The 18789-nt window shown below is 54.7% G+C and overlaps 1 protein-coding gene across 2 annotated transcripts in view; it reads left to right on the plus strand.

Annotated features, from left to right (window-relative positions):
- MCF2L (MCF.2 cell line derived transforming sequence-like) overlaps positions 1-18789 on the plus strand; it is a 130548-nt gene that overhangs the window by 75287 nt on the left and 36472 nt on the right. For both annotated transcript variants that reach the window (XM_011933916.1, XM_011933917.1), the window contains exons 4-5: positions 5407-5497; positions 18695-18789. In XM_011933916.1, coding sequence (XP_011789306.1) covers positions 5407-5497; positions 18695-18789 — 186 coding nt within the window. The remainder of the gene's footprint in view (positions 1-5406; positions 5498-18694) is intronic.

Genomic DNA, 18789 nt, shown 5'->3' on the forward strand with positions numbered 1-18789 from the left:
CTGCAACAACGAACACCCTACCACAACGAACAAACACCCTACCGCAACAACGAACACCCTACCGCAACAACGAACAAACACCTTACCGCAACAATGAACAAACACCCTACCGCAACAACGAACAAACACCTTACCACAACAACGAACAAACACCCTACCGCAACAACAAACACCCTACTGCAACAACGAGCAAACACCCTACTGCAACAATGAACAAACAGACACTCCACTGCAACAACGTGGATGAATCCCATAAGGTCGAAAGAAGCCAGACACCAAAAAAGCACATATTGCATGTTTTTATTCGGACAAAATTCAATGGCAGGCAAAACTAATGTATGGTGACAGGAGTCGGGTGGGGCACCCTGGATGGTGGGAACGGCCTCTCAGTCCGGGCACTCACTGCCATCACTCACACTCTGTGCTTCTGCATAATATGCATTATAATTCGACAAAGTATTCACGTAAAGAATGATGTCCTCCAGGGAAAAGAACTTTTTCTTTTAGAGGTGCCACCTACTCTATCCCAGATGGGCCAAGGTAACTGAGTCGCACTGTGCAGGGAGGGCCTTCCTGTGCATTTGTTTTGCTCTTCCTGAGGACTCGACCACCCTGCTGTGCAGGGACCTTTCTCCCAGACTCCTCTTCCTGTCTTGGGTGCAGGTTGACGTTTGAGCAGCAGACATCAAGGGTCCCCTTCCTCCTGCCCAGGCCTCACATCCCCTCAGCCCCTCCTGGCCACGAACTGTTGATTCCTAAGCTCTACCACCCTCTGCAAGCGCTGCTCCTCCCGTGCCCTGGCCTCTGCCTGACCCCGCCCTGGGAGGAAGCATCCTCCTTGCCCCCACCGTATCCAGGCAGCACAGGCAGATGGCCAGGCACTGGGGGAACCTGGTGCCGGGGCCTCCCTGCCCCACTGGTAGGGAGGAGCCAGCCGCTGCATCCAGACCATCCCTCATGCGCTGCTCCTGTCCAGTGAGCTGTGGTCGCATCCGCAGGCCAGCGGGCTGTCTGCCCACATGGGTGGGGAACCGTGGGACTCCCAAGGTCGTGAGCCCTGAGCGGTTTGGGTCTCTGTCACAGAAGATGCAGCCAGTTGGAACATTCCTGAAACTGCTTATGAGACCTCTGGGCCTTTTTTGTTTATTTGGGCCAAAAGTGAGCTCATTGGCTTCAAACTCAGCTGTTGGGCGACTGGCCAGGGCAGCCCCTCCAAGGCCAACTGCTGCGGGGTTGGCGGCCGATGGAGCGTCTAGGGGCCGTGTTCGTGCCCTGGGTGCGAGGGGCATTTCTGGGGTGGCTGCCAGCTGGAGTTATTCTACCCCAACTCCTCCGGCACCATCACCTTCATCCCTCTGGGGACCGTTTCCTGCTGACCCTGGGCAGGAGCCACACTCTCCCTCAGGCACAGGAGGCCACAGATGTGGGCGTAGATCCGAGCTCCGTGGGCCCGGGGTCCTCACTCCCGTGAGCAGATCCAGGTCCTGCCTTACGGTTTTGGGCAGTGCGGCCTCGGGAGTGCCGTGGGCTGCGGGGGGATCCTGTGGCCCTGCCCTCGTGGCCGCAGTCAGTGTGGGTAGAGGAGGTGCTAGGGGCTCTTTACATCCTCACGCCAGAGGCTTTTTTAGTCCAGGCTTTGCACCTTCTGAGTCCGTGTTCCTGAAATGTGGCAGGAGAGGAGACACGGGGCTGAGGGGGTGTGGATGAGCGTCCACTCGGCCCTGCGTAGGGGCAAGGTCGTGGCGGGGGACCGCGCAGAGCAGGAGGCTGAGTGCTGGTGTGTGGGCATCTGGGGTTGGGTCCTTGCTTGGTGGGAACATTAGGAGGCTGCCAGGGTGGACATGGCCTTAGGGGCAGCACACATGGTGGCTGAGCCAGATTCCCCTGTCTCTGCTCACAGCTGTGTGACTTTGGGCAAGTGACTAAAGCTCTCTGTGCCTGGAGAGGATCATAGCACAGCCTCATGGGGTGGTCACTGGAGCTTGATAAATAGCTGTAGGGTTGTTGGCACAGTGCCTGGTCCGTAGCAGCCCTGGAGGACAAGTCCCTCTCCCTGAAGAAGCATATGCTTCCCGCCTGTACCCCGTTCCCACGCACGCCGTCGCCCTGTGCCCACACCCTGTTCCCACGAATGCCCTGTGCCCGCACCCACGATGCTGAGCACGGCCGGGGCGGGAGGAACCAGTGCTTTCGTCCTGCCCAGGCCCCACACCTTCTGCAGCTGAGCAACGGTGACTGCCCCGTTACCACCGCCTGGAAACCAGTCCGTCCTTCTCATCGAGAAACTGATTTTCTACTATGCATTTTTTAAGTCGAATAAATTTACAACACCTTGTATTTCACTTGCAATTTTGACTTCTAAAAAATGTTTTAGTTGTTGGTAACTTTGGTTTCTCATTGAAAAAACGGATGCCTATTTGTGATGCTGGTGTTCCTGTTACAATGTAACCCAAAGATTTAAACGTAGAGTGAGTGGAAGCCCCACACGGGCAGGCTGGGCGGCATCCAGTGGTGACGGGAGCACATGGCGCCTTTCTGGTGGCTGCATCGTCAGCCTGCACTGCCGGGTGTGAGACAGACGCATACCAAACGGCGTGAGAAGCCAGATGTGGGAGGCACCGGGCACTGTGGGCACTGAGGCAGGAGCTTGGCTGCCTGTGGGGCAGAAGCCCCATGGCTATAACTGGATGTGTTTGGGTCACTGAAGTCTTGGGGGGTGCGTTCTGCCTCCAGCAGCTCTCACACGGCAGTCGAGGTCCCCTTGCTGGTCCGGCCTGTTGTGGAGTAGCGGGGACATTCATGGGCGGACACAGAGGCTGAGATTCCACCCCAGTCAGAGCTCTATTCCAGGGAAAAAGGGAGAAACTGAGTCAGGCTTTGTTCTGCAAAACAGTGACACCTCTCGGCCAGCGTGGCGGGCTGCAGCATACCCAGTGGCTTCATTGAGCCACTGCGGTTAACCCCTGGGGGTGGATTCTACGATGACCCTCATTTTTACAGAAAAGGAAGCAGAGATGGTTCACAGCTGAGCCACCTGTCCAGGGTGACGCCTTTGTGGAGCCGGCCAGTGTCGCAGAGGCGGTGAGCCCCTCCCGCCCAACACACAGCCCTTGGCAGGGGCTTCATTGCGCCACTGCGGTTAACCCCTGGGGGTGGATTCTACGATGACCCTCATTTTTACAGAAAAGGAAGCAGAGATGGTTCACAGCTGAGCCACCTATCCAGGGTGACGCCTTTGTGGAGCCGGCCAGTGTCGCAGAGGCGGTGAGCCCCTCCCGCCCAACACACAGCCCTTGGCAGGGGCTCCTTAGCAAACCCTGCAGGTGGGCAGCGTGGGGTGTTTCTCGCGAGCATCACCCGCTTCAGGACTTGGAAGCACTTGACTGCGTTCACTGGGCTGAGGATCATGTGCTCAGTGGAAATCAATCATTCTGGGCTCTTCTCTCCTTCTCTCTAGGAGGAGTGGGGCCCGGAGAGCTCCCGGACCAGCTCCCTGGCCTAGAGTCCAAAGGCAGCTCTGAGCACACCACGGGTCAGGAGGGAGGGGACCTGGGTTCTGCCTCTGTGGCCTGGTGGAGGGAGGGGACCTGGGTTCTGCCTCTGTGGCCTGGTGGAGGGAGGCGAGCTGGATTCTGCCTCTATGGCCTGGTGCATCCAAGGTCCCTTTGTGGAAAAGGCACGTGTAGCACCTGTTACTGGAGGATAACCTGTCACTCTGTGCCTCCCGCAAGGGAGCACGCAGGTCTACACAGGAAGTACCCACTGTGTCTCACAGTTCAGAAAAAGTCGTCAAAGTGCTCAGACTCAAGAAGTAAATAAGGAAATATGAAAATATAACTTTCTTTCTTTCTTTTTTTGAGACAGTCTTGCTCTGTTGCCCAGGCTGGAGTGCAGTGGCACCATCACCGCTCACTGCAGCCTCAAACTCCTGGGCCAAGCAATCCTCCCACCTCAGCCTCCCAAGTAGCTGGGACCACAGGCACGTGCCACCACACTCAGCCAATCTTTGTATTTTTGTAGAGACAGGGTCTCATCACGTTGCCAGACTGATCTCAAACTCCTGGGCTCCAGTAATCCACCCACCTTAGCCTCCCAAAGTGCTGGGATTGCAGGCGTGAACCACCATGCCCGGCTGAAAATATAACTTTAAAAAAATCTTAGCTCCATAAGAACTAAGCCAGATCAGAAAACAAATTCTGTCTGTGGCCCCCACAGCTGTGAAATGGAGTTGCCGACTCCCCGTGCTCGTGCACAGGCCTAGTGCCCACTGCAGAAGGCTGCTTTGAATGAAAGCTAGTGTTGATTCGTGCACTCACCCAGAAGGTTTCTGCCATTATTGAATCAAATTACCCCCATGTGAGGCGTTTTTCACAGCCAGATGCAGGCAAGGACACAGACGCAGCAGCACACACCACACACGCACATTCGGGGGCCACTGCCTCACCTTCATGTCTTGGGAGTTGCTGTTTCTGTCTTTAAATTCGAGCGTCAGAAGGATCTGAGACATCCGACATAAATCCCTGGCTTGTTAATGATGCTCGCGGCGAGCAGAGCACGCCCACAGACTGCATAATTTATCTCTGTCCTGCAGAATTTTGATTTTCGTGTAAACCCAAGACATGTTCAGAGACTTGGAAATTAGCAATTCCAGCCCCTGCCTTAGGCGTGCCCGTGTGATTGTTTGTGCCGTGGATTGGCTGGTGGTAGCAGCTGCTGGCATCACGCAATTGGCTTGGCTGCAGAGTGAGCCCGCGGAAGAGGGCTCTCCGCACCTACTCTGTGACTCAGGCTCCTGCCGCCAGGCTCAGCCGAGGACGGAGGCTGTCGTTATACAACACACAAGTGCGGTCTCTGTCACAGATGTGGCTGTCGCAGGGAGTGCTGCCTCCTCTCCCATTTCCAGCAGATGCTTGGGAACCTTCGGAAGTCTTGGAGATTTTCTCCCAGCACCATAGCAATGCCACCACGAGCGAATCCTTAACGTGGACCTGCACGGGCACCTCAGATGCCAGGACCGGCGTGATGTATGCACCATAAGACTGTTTTGGAGGGTTTAGTCAGCTGGTCACCCAGGAGAGGAAAATGACTCGGCTCTTAGTGTGGAATAGCAAATGACTGAGCTCGGGAGAGGTGGTTCTGCCTGAATCTGTGCATCGAGGTGGTTGGTGTTAGGCTGAGAAATAAGAACGCATCGGAAGTGTGTGCTCTTCCGTGGATGAGAGCAGGTTCTGGGACCGTGGGGATGGGGCTGCCGGGGCCCCCGTGCGCTGTGCCTCTCGCCTGGTGTTGCAGAAATGGCATCAGGAATACGGGGGATCGCCCTCCCAGGACGTTTTCTGAGGGGTTTCCTGGGCAGCCGGCTTCCCACCTACACACGTTAACGGCAGCGTCTCTTCCTCACTGCAGCCTGCAGGACGCTGGCATCGGGTTCATCCTGGTGATAGACCGGCGGCGGGACAAATGGACCTCCGTGAAGGCGTCCGTCCTGCGCATCGCAGTAAGTGCTTCCCGGGGCTCTGCCCCGCGCCCAGCCCCTCCCTGGGCTGGGTGACCGCATGGTGCTCTTCCTCTCCGTCTGCCGCAGTTCCTGCTTTGTGCTGAGTGGGACAGAGCCCGGTCCCGGCGCGTGGAGGCTGGCGCCAAGGCCCCCCTGCTTGAGCTCCCGAGGTGCTGGTGCCTGTGTGTTTTCCCAGATGGGGGAGCTCTTCGGGAGCCTCGTGTGACTTGAAAACAATTTCCCCAGACAGGGCAGCCCATGTGTTTCTGAACACCGAGTCTGAGATGCTCGGGATTGAGTACACCCTCCCTCCTACACAAAGCACAGCAGTACTGACCAGGCAGGAAGGGGGCTGCGTGCAGAGACGCTCCAGGCTGAAAGGGGGCTGTGTGCAGAGACGCTCCAGGCTGGAAGTCTGAAGTGGTACTGCACAGCTTTTCTAAGTGATTTTCTCCTTTCTAAATCGGGCCATCTATCTTTAGCTGCGACACTGAATGGGCCGCCACCGCCTCCCTTCCCCAGTAACCCAGCCTTGCATGTAGCCACCCTCCTTTGCAAGGACTTTCCCTTGGCGTCCGAGAGTCTGTTTGCAGATTCTGTGTGCTGCCTTCCACAGCAGAAGAGGAGCCGGGTTTGCTGTTGGTTTTAACCCAGAGTAATCATTTAAGAGGGAAGAGATTAAGTCAGCAGAAGCCCCCCAAATCTTATTTTTGTCGGTAGCTCCCACCCGTATGCACGACCCCGGCGTGGAGCATTTCTCACCCACGCTCGCTCTCCCCGCCTGTCAGTCCAAGTTTCATTGCAGCCAAAGGACCAAAAAAGTCTGCCTGTCTTCCAGGTGGTGACCCAGAGCCTGGGTCCAGGCACCTGCATCTTCGCACGCCCGCCACAGCCCGTCCCTCCCAGGCTCCAGGACCCTGGGTCCTCAGCTGTGTTGGCACATCTGCTCCAAGCATTCCCCAGCACCAAACCCCAGTGAAGTCAGATTCTCCTGGCCTCTCCTGGGTCCTGCGTTCAGATCATCTTTGGGTTCCCCAGCCTCTCGGTGGCTGCTGGCTGCTGCGCGAAGGTTCTAGGTACAGTGAAAGAAGCCATTCCTTTCCCTGCACATTGCCTCCTTCCTTAATCTTTTACAAGAATTAGAGGCCCCATATCTGCTCCGATGCCCACAGCCTTCATCATCTTGGTGCAAGCCTGTCCCTGAGCCACTGGTTCTCACCTAAGTCTTTGGGATGAGGCGTCTCCTTGCACCTGCAAGGCCCCCCTCTGCCCCTCACCGCGGCTGATCCCGCCTCAGCCTGGCACACACCGCCTATAGCATCGTTATCTGAAATAATTCAAAACACTGAATGCTTCCAAAAAAGTAGACGTGTATAGAATCAGTCTTCCTTTGTTTTAACACTGCATTCGTTTGCTTTTCCATCAGTATAAAGACATACTTGAGTTGGGTAATTGATAAAGAAAGATGTAATTGGCTCACAGTTCTGAAGACTGCACAGGCTTAGCACCTGCATCTTCTCAGCTTCTGGGGAAGCCTCAGGGAGCTTCTAGTCGTGGCGGAAGGCAGTGGGGAGCTGGCATCACGTGGTGAAAGAGGGAGCAAGAGAGAAGGGGGAGGTCCCAGACTTTTGGACAGCCAGATCTCGAGTGAATTTACTGAGCGAGAACTCACCCGTCACCAGGGGGATGGCACCGAGCCATTCGTGAGGGGTCACCCCCATGACTTAATCACCTCCTGCCAGGCCCCACCTCCAGCACTGGGAATCACATTTCAACATGAGATTTGGAGGGGACAAAAGTCCCATCTGTGTCAAGCATCTCCAGAAATGTAGAACGTTCTTTAGATGAGCCATCACCAGCTAATAGCAACGTGTCCCTTTCATTATTGTACATTTTAAATGAGTTTGCACATGAAGTCGTAAGCAATTCTAAAAATTAAATCGTAAGAACCCCCGGGGTCAGACGCACATGGACGGACAACAGATACTCTTGGGAAGCACATCAGTCCTGGGCAGGTCCCACAGTGTTCCCAGCAAGTACTCATCGTTTAAAGAACAGACAACACCGTTACAGCCACATCTTTCACACTTATCTGCTGCTGATATAAACCATTGGGATGACTCTTAGCAAGACGTGGGTGGTAGGAGTCGGCCTCCCTGCCAGGGCACTTGCAGGTGTCAGGACGCACCTGGGTGCCCTCCATGCCCATGGGGTCCAGGCACCTGCATCTTTGCACAACCGCCACAGCCCGTCCCTCACATGGCTCCCAAGACAGCGTCCCTTTGCCTGGACTCCCGCTCTGCTCCTTCCTCTCAGAGGCCATGCCTCACTACGTGTGCCCCGGCCCCTCTGCTCACGCCCCACTACGTGTGCCCCGGCCCCTCTGCTCACGCCCCACTACGTGTGCCCCGGCGTCTCTGTTCACACCTCACTACGTGTGCCCCGGCGTCTCTGCTCACACCTCACTACGTGTGCCCCGGCCCCTCTGCTCACGCCCCACTACGTGTGCCCCGGCCCCTCTGCTCACGCATCACCACGTGTGTCTCTCCGATAAATCAGTCACTCCCGGGTTAGATGACAAGAGCTTCCCCGGATCTGAGGCTACTTTTTAAGAAATACAAACATCCTCTTCTAAAAGCAAAATGTTTCTGCGAGGTCACCCTACAGGATAGTGAAGTAGCCCACAGCAGACCCGTGATTTAGGCGTCGATCTTCAGCTGCCGCGTGTCCCTTTCCGCTCACCGAGCGTGTGATTGGATGAATTTCTGAAGCAGAGTGGCTCATCTTGAAAACTCTGTCTTGTGAATATCATAACTGCTCCAGTGCCCACAGCCTTCATTGTTGTGGTGCCAGCCTGTCCCTGAGCTGCTGGTTCTCACCTAAGTCTTTGGGATGGGGCATCTCCTTGCACCCCCACGGCCCCCCCTGCCCGTCACCGCGGCTGATCCCCGTTCCTGACCCTGCCTCAGCCTGGCACACACCGCCAGGTTAGTGTTGGAGTTTTTATTTTTGCATTGATTCTTATACCATAAAAATATGGCTTTTTCTGTCCTTCTTCCTTTAATTCTCAGAGTTCACCGACACTGGTTTGGAAGTAATAGAAGCCAGCATTTTCCAGCAAAATCACCCAGAATTCTCTCTGAACGCCAGGGCTTTCTTGTATGAAAATTTATAGTTGTATTAATACACGGACTCTGTTTGTGTAGTCAGCAGATACTGAGGCTTTTCTCTGTCCCGGGCACTGTCCAGGCATCACGGATGTGAGGGAGGAAATGAACAAGGCTCACCGCCAGCTGGGCGAGGACAGTTGAGGGGGATCACAATGGGGTCGCAGGCAGGGGTGGCAGGGAACAGCTGGGAGGGCGGCTGAGCCGTGGGAAGGGGGCAGAGTCAGGCCTCTCATGCCAGGCCCCATCCACCTGGGCTGTGACCCCGGAGAGGGCGTCTTCCTGTCCCCAGGCCCCTGCTTCCCAGGAGCCGGGCTGCCTCCAGGAGGGTTTGGGGCATGAGCAACCAACAGGAGACAATGATGGTGGACGTTGGATGGGCCAGGAGACATGGAGCTCAGAACCGTGGTTTCATGAAGGAGAAGTGGGCCACACGGCCAAGGAGGCAGGAGGTTGGGGGGTGGGCGGTGATGACACTGTCATAGGAGCTGGTTGTGCACGAACTGAGACTCAGAGGGTCACTGGGCAAGGGAGCGAGGGCAGCCGTGGACCCGGCGAAGCCCAGATGCTGGACAGACAAGGAGAGATACGGGTCTGTGCAGTGGGGAAGGGGTGGGTGGTGGGGCTGGGAGGAGGCCCCAGGCTCTGTCCATGGGCCACTCACTTCCTGGAGGGCAGACCAGGGATGACCCCTTGGGCATCTTGGTTCAGTTTTTTGGAGATGGTGCAGTTGACCTGACGTGGGTGCACCAAGTAGTGCCTGCAGGGGGCACCTGGACACCACCCCCTGGGCTCCAGGCCTCAACGGCAAGCTTTGACTGGCCTAGGCTTCCGCCTAAAGTGGCTTTGGGAAAACTAGCACTTAGCAACAGCCTAGGCCAGCCAAGCCCTCAAGCAGGTTTCCAAACAGACACAGGCTCCAGCTGCCTGACCCTACCAGGGTGCCCAGCTCATGGTGCTGCGGGCGCCACAAAGCAAGCCCGTGGCAGAGACTTTACCTCCAAGCGCTTGGCCACCGAGGGAGACGCAGCACTTACATAATGTGCCGTGATCCGGGGCTATTTTTAGCCACCATATGTGCTGTCTTAAGAGCTGAGCTTTCCCTAATTTGGGGTGTTCTTTTTTCTTTTTTGGATGCCTTCAGCATGGCTTGGAATAGAAAAATAAGACATTGGAAGAGCCAAAATCCAGTGTTCCTAAAACCAGGCTCCCCGTGCCTCCATCCAGAGCAAAGCCTGTGTGATGCTGAGGGCGTGTGGGAGCAGGATATGTCCACCGCTACCCACCCGGGGGCTCAAGCACCCAGCAACAGCAGAAGGACGAGACCCTCCGAGAGCTCACACGTCTCTTCTCCCTTAGTTGTTCGGTCCTCAGATAGAAGCCTCTTTTGTAAAATGCTGTTGCAAAATCTAACCCTCTTCCACTGTACCGTGTGTGCGTGTGTGTGAGTGTGATGTGTGTGAGTGGGCATGTGTGTGCTGGTGTGTGTGTGTGTGTGTGTGTGTGCTGGTGTGTGTGTGTGTGTGCTGGTGTGTGTGTGTGATGTGAGTGTGCATGTGTATGTGTGTGATGTGTGTGAGTGTGCATATGTGTGCGTGGATGTGTGTGCTGGTTGTGTGCGTGTGTGTGCTGGTGTGTGTGTGCGATGTGTGTGAGTGTGCATGTGTGTGCGTGGATGTGTGTGCTGGTGTGTGTGTGCGTGTGTGTGGTGCGTGTGTGTGCTGGTGTGTGTGCGATGTGTGTGAGTGTGCATGTGTGTGCGTGGATGTGAGTGCGTGTATGTATGTGCTGGTGTGCGTGTGTGCGCGCGTGTATGTGCTGGTTGTGCGCTGGTGTGTGAGTGTGTGTGTGTGTGCTGGTGTGTGTGCGCGCGCACTCACATTTTGGGATTTTGTAATAGAGTGTATACATGTTTAGAGCTATAGCCTAAATCAAACTAAGTCTAGATTCTCAAGTAGGTGGCTGGAGAAAGTTAATCTGATTTTTGGACCGCACGGGGCCAGAACTCTTTTTCCGGTAACGCCGGTGCCGTCTGTGTGTGCAGGAAAGGTGGAAAACGAGGTGTCTGAGGGACCTCGGACTTCCAGGTTGTCCAGCAGATTTTTCACGTTGGCAAAGTACTAACCCTGCGACCGGATTCCTCTCCTTTGCCAGCTTCTGGGGCTCTGCGGAGGAGCTGACCGTGGGGGCGGTGGCGGTGGGGGCAGTGGAGGCGGGGACGGGGTGGGGGGCGGTGGGAGCGGTGCTAACTCCAGGAGGCCTTCCCGGTGGAGGTGATGCTTGATGAGAACCTGACGGGAGGAGGAGTTGTCCAGATGGAGCGGCCGAGGAGCTTCCCCTGGGAACACAAAGCAGCCCTGGGGTCAGGGGCTAGAGCGCTGGCTGTCGAGGGAGAGAGGACCAGGTCTGTGTGCCCCTCTCTGAAGAGGCGAGACCGTCCCCCAGGGCAGGGAACTGAAATGCGCGCTACATAACCGTGGCTACTCGGGGGTGTGGGGGACCCAGCTCTTCCCAGTGTGGCTGAGCTTTCTCCGAACACGGCTGCCGAGTGCAGCAAGCACCTGCCCCGGTGAGCACAGACCCGCCGCGGTGGACGGAAGGAGACGGGACCTGCAGGGTGTCTCCTATGCACCAGCTGCTGTGGCCAATGCATTCAGCGCATCCTGTGCGTTCGTCAACCCCCGATTACAGGTGGAGGAGCTGGGCTTTGGGGCAGTAGGGAACCTGCCGATGGGGTGGGGCGGCCTGCGTCTTTCTGTCTCTGAAACCCGAGCTCTCTCCCTGCTCCGGGGGTCCCAGGGCCGCGCGGTGGGCGGTGCAGGTTCATGCAGAGTATTTCGGGGGGAGGCAGCCTGTGAGGCTTCCATGATGCTGAGAGCGACTGTCCTTCATCCGAAGGTTCGCTCCTCCCACCTACGCGAGGATTTAACAGGCTTGAGGTATCTAGCAAGGGTGGGAGATCCAGAGGCCCCCAGCCCTTCTTCACTGTGTATTTCCGGAATGTGGAATCCAAGGGTCCAGTAAGGGCAGCACGAGCCACCCTGCTTCTCTCTCTAAAGACCTCGGAGGCGATGCAGTTAGTAACGAGGTTGTCTTAGTCCAGGTCTGCTGCTTATATGTCAGGGCATCTGGAACTGGGCACTTCACAGTGGAAAAGAATTCACGCCTTACAGTTGAGGGCCGCATCTGGTGAGATCCCTCTTGCTGGTGGGTCCCGAGGCGGTGCAGGGCCTCACCTGGCCAGGGGAGAGGGAGCCAGGCGGGGCTGCCTCCCCTGCTTATAAAGCCACCAGGCCCCCACCCACCCCCAGGACAGCCCATGAATCCATGAATCCGTGAATGGATGAGTCCATTCATGAGGGTGGGGCCGTCCTGACCCAGTCGCCTCTGAAAGGTGCTGCCTCTCAAAGCTGCCACGCGTCTCGAAGTTTCGTAGGGACGAACATTCCAACCATACCAAATGTTTATTTCAGAATTGCTGAAAGAATGGGTTTTATATGTTCTCAGCACAGAAAAATGGTGAGTGGGTGAGGTGACGGATTGGTTAATTGGCTTGATTTAATCATTCCACTGAGGATACCTGTAGCAAAACATCACTGGGTGCCCCATAAGTAGATACCATCATGACTTGTCAGTTAAATGTAGAAACATTTTTTTAAAAAAGATAAAGAAAAAGAGCTCTGAGACCCAGGCTCACTCAGTGGCTTTTTCTCCCAGAGAAGAGGAAGGATCCTGCCTGGGCTCCCTGGGACCAGGTGCCTCGTGAGGCTCGGTGTGGGGCCGTGGACCCTGCAGGTCACGCCGGCTTCCCTGACTGATAAACCCAGAGCCAGGCCTTGCTGGTGAGGGGCCAGGACTCTTTGCTGAGGCTCCTCCAGTCCTGCTCTTCACTACCCTTGATGCCTGGAGCGAGAGTATTTGCCTGGTTTATTTTTTTCAGCTTAGAGCTCATTGCATGGAGTCAGAGCCCCTGCATTCTGGTGGCTCAGGCATTTGAGTGAAGGTTGGATCAGGAGGGAGGGGAGATGCCGCTGCCCCACACATGGAGGAGAAGAGCTGTGAGCTGCAGCAGCCACGTGTCTTTTTCCTCTCAACTTTCAGTTCAGAAAAATTTCAGACCTACAGAAAATTTGGGAGAGTCTCACAGTGAACAATCCTCAGCTGTGGTCATTAACAAAGTGCCCATTCGTGTGTGTGTGTGTGTGTGTGTACAGAAACACACAGACACATCACACACAGACATAGACGTACACACATCACACAGACATCACAGACACAAAACACATCACATAGAACACACACATACATACATATATATATACACATATATCCACACATACATCACATAAACACACACACATATCACACACACACATACACCCAGAAACATACATCACACAGACACAGAGACACACATCACACACACAAACACACACATATATACACATCACATAAACACAGACACACACAGGTTTTGCTGATGAGAGCTGGCTCTGCCATCGTGTCTGTTCCTCCCGGATTGCTGCCATGGTGTCTCCTGAGAGGAGCCACCCCCTGCGTAACCACAGGCCACATAACCACAGGCCACATAACCACAGGCCACGTAACCACAGGCGGGTCATCATTGTGGCAGCACTGCCCTCTGGTCACCCACACATGGGGCTTTCTCCACGTGCCCCGTCATGTCCTTCCTATATTTTGTTAAAATCCAGGTCCAGTGAAGGATGGCGTCCACGTCGGCTGTCCACCCTTCTCGGTTGTCTCTAATAAATCCAGGTCCAGTGAAGGACGGTGTCCACGTCAGCTGTCCACCCTTCTCGGTTGTCTCTAATCCACCCAGTTGTTGGTTTTTGTTTTGCTTTCTGTCCTTTATGAGATTGAGATTTGCAAAGGGTTGAAGCCAGTTGCTTTGTGGAATATCCTTTCATCTGGTTTCCTTGTAATTAGGTTCCACATGGTCCTTTGGGGCAGGAATCCTGGGGGGTGAGCTTCTGGGGCAGCCCGTAGAGTCCCAGGATGTCCATGTGTCCCGTGATTGGGGCGGTCTCGTGTGCTCAGACGGCCAAGGAGGCATCCAAATTTCCCCAGGAGAGGGTGCCTCTCCCCTTTGTCATCAGTTGGTGGTGTGTGGTGATGCTCAGGACAGGGCGAAGGTCCCGTGGCTGAGGTGTCCACTGACCGTTTCTGCCTGAATGGGTGGTTCGGTGGTGGTTGCCACAGGGCTGTGTTTTCGAGGGGAGTGGCAGGTGCCTGGCGTCTGCATCCACACCTGCCTGGGAGCCTCCCTCCATTTCTTACTCCATCACCTCCTGTGTCCCTGCAGCTGTGTCTCCAGTGATCTTTCCTCTCCACCTCTGCAGGGTGAGGTTTTGCACTGATTGCAAAGTAAACATGCACGCCCCTTCAGGGTCCTGGTCCTTAGGGAGCTGGTTAACAAGTTGACCAGAAAAACAACTGAATACTCCTCAGCTCTTGATGTGAGCTCGGTTCACATGGCTCCGAATCTGTGAGATGCAACCAACGCTGGGCAGAACCTTGGCAGAATTTTGCTAACGTCTCGTGAGAAGCGGGGGGGAGGTTCTGGGGGTTGGCTTGAGCTGTGGGGTGAGTGTGGGAGAGACGGCGAGCTCCCTCCCATCAATCAACAGACTGTCCTGTTTTCATAGTAGTCCCCGCCCAACTGTCATTGGAGTCCAATCTCAGGATCCGGAATGTACGCCTGTTCTCCAGGTCTGCTTCCTGTGAAATTCATGGAGATTATTGTACATTCTGGAGTGGGAGTGCGATTGGAAGTGTGTGTGCAGATTCTCCCTGTATTTTCTCCCAGGCTTTCTAGAGGAACATTTGCTAGGGGACCAGTCTCCAAACGGCCGCGCTGTGGTTTAGGATTGGTCTTAGGAGCGATGGCCTCACACACACAGCAGCAGCCATCCCGAGCACTCACATCCGAACGTCCACGGGAACGGGGTCCACGCCCATTGCTTGCCTCACTCGGTCCAGCCTCTCTGATTTGGCTCCAAAGTTTTCTTCATCTGTTAACGCTGAGACACAAACAGACTTTCAAATGCACATTTTTATGTAAACTCATGTTTGCTTTTTGGCTACTATCAGACAAATGTAATTGGTGAGGTTTCAGCTGCTCTGAAATTAAATATATAATGTCAAGCTGGATAAGTGTGGCTTGGAGCAGACCTTAAGGAAGGTGATTTGAACCTGGGGAGGGTTTTTCGAACAGAGTTCCCCAAAGTACCCGGTTCTACAGAGTTCCCAGCGTGTCCTGTGGGCTTTAGCTGCGTTGGTAAATATGTGCAGTGATTATATTGTGAGTGTCTAAGAATATTAACTCAGAAACCAGTGAACTCTTTTTCTACCTCCAGACTACAATGCTGTGGTCATCACACGTATCTGTTCCTAAGTTCATCCAGGTCAGCCCAGAAAAAGCAATATTGTTTTCATATTACGTAGAAACTTATTATACTCTTAGGATTACTTTATTGTTGAGTAATTTGCAAAAAGACTTGACCCGACAGCCTCCATCCCAAATTCTTCATCCAGTTACCATTTATACTTACCCCCATCTTTTAAAATACAGTTTTTATTTTAGACCTTTCTCCAGCTTTTAATACAAATGGTCAGCTCCAATTTAGAGAAAATTTAATTTGCTATTATATTTATTCGAACTATGTGTTTGTATACATCATTAGCACCTTCTCACTCAGCTAGGATCTTCCAATTTATTCTATTTAATATAATGACCCAATAACTTAAAATACGAAACACTAAAACTGAACCAAGGAAGAGGGGGTTGTGTTTAATGTTGGCAGAGCCTCCAGGAACCAGCCTTGCTGCCGGGGTGCGCTTCGCTCCCAGAGGCTTTAGGGGCAAATGAGCTGCGCCTGCTGGAGACGTGGACCCCTCCCCCACACACCCGGCTTCATCTCCGAGCTTCAGGCTCTCAGCCTGTCCTTAAAGATCCAGGTGATAAAAGTGACAGCGAAATGTAGAAGAGCATGATTCATTGCACCTCCAGAAAAAGAGTGGTTTTCCGTAAGTAGTAGTGGCCAATTTCACAGCAGTGTGAAGGATTTTCAGTCTGCTCGTTGTGGAGACACAGAATCTGCCCTGGGGCATCCCACTCCTTGGGGCTTGCTTCTCGAAGGACAGCTGCCCAGGCGTCCCATCCACCAGGATCGCACTCCCCGTAGATGCTCAGCTCACGATTCCCTGCTTGTAATTCAGCCTGTCCGTCAGAGCATCTCACCCACGTGTGCTCCCTGCAGAAGGTGAACGGCCGTGGCCTTGGTCTACATCCAGGCGTCGTGTGAAACAGTGGGGCAGAGAGGGCTCAGACGCAGGGCCCCTCCAGAGCACTTCCCTGAGGGCCGCAGGTAGAAGGAATGGGTGTGGAGGGCAGCGGAGGCAGGACGGTCCCCTGAGAGCCATCAGCCTCCCCTCCCTCATCCACTCCACAGCAGACACCCGCAGAGCACCTGCCAAGTATGCTGGCCACTGAGGGCCGTGGTCCCTGCCCTCCCCATGCAATGCAGATGAAGCAGAGGTCTTCATGAGAGGGGCCCTGTGGGAAAGGTATGCAGTGTCCAGCCAGCGACGGGACATTGTCCACCTACCCTGGACAGGGAGGACAGCCGCCCAGTGACTGAGCCCTTAGTTTCTGCACATGGTGCGGGGGCACGTCTCTGGTTTTAATTCCTACAAGGTGTTCAGGTGACCTGAAATGCAGCTCATGGTTCATGTTTGGGTGCTGAGTGTTTCGGCACTGAGTGTTTGGGTGCTGAGTGGTTCGATGCTGAGTGGTCACTGAGTGTTTGGGTGCTGAGTGTTTAGGTGCTGTGTGTTTCGGTGCTGAGTGGTTGGGCGCTGAGTGTTTGGGTGCTGAGTGTTTAGGTGCTATGTGTTTCGGTGCTGAGTGGTTGGGTGCTGAGTGGTCACTGAGTGTTTGGGTGCTGAGTGGTTCGATGCTGAGTGGTCACTGAGTGTTTGGGTGCTGAGTGTTTAGGTGGTGTGTGTTTCGGTGCTGAGTGTTTCGGTGCTGAGTGGTTGGGCGCTGAGTGTTTGGGTGCTGAGTGTTTGGGTGTTGAGTGTTTCGGCACTGAGTGGGTGCTGACTGTTTCGGCATTGGGTGCTGTGGGTTTGGGCACTGAGTGTTTAGGTGCTGTGTGTTTGGACGCTGAGTGTTGGGTGCTGAATGTTTGTGCACTGTGTGTTTGAGTGCTGTGTGTTTGGGTGCTGAGTGGGTGCTGTGTGTTTAGGTGCTGGGTGGGCACTGAGTGGGTACTGAGTGTTTAGGTGCTGTGTGTTTGGGTGCTGTGTGTTTGGGCGCTGGGTGTTTGGGCGCTGGGTATTTGGGCGCTGAGTGGGTGCTGAGTGTTTGGGTGCTGAGTGTTTGGATGCTGAGTGTTTTGGCGCTGTTTGGGTGCTGAGTGCGTGGGTGCTGAGAGTTTGAGTGCTGAGGACAGACTTGTCAAGGTCTAGGATCCCACAACTGTGGAAAAGGCATTGTATAATCCTGAGTGAGGTCCCAGCTGCTTATGTTGTAATCCCAGAGCTGGGTTGGAACTTGGGGTGCGCAATCTAGAATTCCCGCCTGAGACCATGTTGTCAGCAGTAGAGATGAACCCAGGTGTCCCTGCAGCCAGCGTGGCCGGAGGGCCCAGCCTTGACCCACACCCCACGCGTCTCCTGACTTCAGACCCTCCCCCAGCTTCCTGACCTCAGGGCCCTCTTCTTATCGTCCTTGCTAGACCAGACTGGACATTCGAGTATGGCCGGGGCAGTGCCCAGCCAGGACATCCTGATGAGGTAGTCACTCCTCCTCCAGTCTTGCTGCTATATTCCTTTCGGGCTTTAGGGCAATGCCATTCTTTTCTATATGTCAAATTTTAGGTGCATTTAACTTAGTTATCCAGAAATCAAACTCAGTTGCTTCACAATTTCTTTTTTGGTGATGGGGTCTCCCTGGATTTCAGCATCTGGACTTAACGGCGTCGAGAGCAGCTGTCACTGCATGTCTATCATCGTGGCTTTTGAGCGCTTCCTTGGTGCAGGTGCCCACTGAACGCCACGCACGCCTTGGTCCATTTCATCTTCGAAAGGGTGTCACGAGTAGGCACTGCCGCTCTCCCCACTTTCCCAATGGAGAAGCAGAGACAGAGAAGGGGAGTGACCTGCCCAAGGTCCCACGCTTTGTAGGAGGCAGAGCCGGTTTCCAAGTAAATTCATGTAACTGTGTCCAAGGCCGTGTGTATGCACCAGGACCCAAGATTACTTTTATTTTTGTAGGTAACACACATACGTGTCTATGTGGCTTTTATAAAATTTGACAAGTGTCTTGGTTTCCTGGGGCCTTGTAACAAAGTAACCACAGATGGCTGCTGGAGGCACAGAAGCGTGTTCCCTCCCAGCCCTGGAGGCGGGATCTGAGCTCAGGTGTGGCCGGGCCAGCTCCTTCCGAGCTACGAGGCTAGAGGCTATGGGGAGCATCTCTCTGCCCCAGGCCTCTCTCCAGCTTCTGGCCTGGCTGCCTCCCGGGTGTCCCTGGGTGTGGAAGCACCACCCCGACCTCCACCAGCATCTTCTCTGGGCGCTCTCCACGCCGTGCTGGGATCAGGGCCCGCCCTAGTGACCTCATTTTCGCTTGGTTACCTCTGTAAAGACCCCGTCGCCAACCAGGGTCACGTTCGGAGGCACTGGGAGTTAGGCTTCAACATAATAACTTGGGGGGGGACACAGTTCAGCCCCTAACAACTGTTGTAAGCTTTTGACTTTTACAGGTGTAAGCAGCATAACGTTTTACCAAGGCACGTGGCTTTTCTTTTCTTTTAGAAAAGGCTGATGCCTCTTACAGAGACCAGCATCTCTGCCATGTTTATCTCAGTGTAAACCTGCCACTCTGAGGATGCCCGGCCCACGAACTGTGCCTCCCTGGTCAGCCCAGTGTACAGGCACCGCGCGAGGGGGCCGCTGTCCACAGAGCGCGCTGCAGGCTCTTGTCTCTCACCCTCTCTCGCAGGCATCTTTCCCGGCAAACCTGCAGCTCGTCCTTGTGCTTCGCCCGACGGGTTTTTTCCAAAGGACTCTCTCCGACATCGCTTTCAAATTCAATAG

The sequence above is a fragment of the Colobus angolensis genome, unplaced genomic scaffold (genome assembly GCF_000951035.1).
Source record: "Colobus angolensis palliatus isolate OR3802 unplaced genomic scaffold, Cang.pa_1.0 Scaffold13, whole genome shotgun sequence".
In the NCBI taxonomy this organism is placed as follows: domain Eukaryota; kingdom Metazoa; phylum Chordata; class Mammalia; order Primates; family Cercopithecidae; genus Colobus; species Colobus angolensis.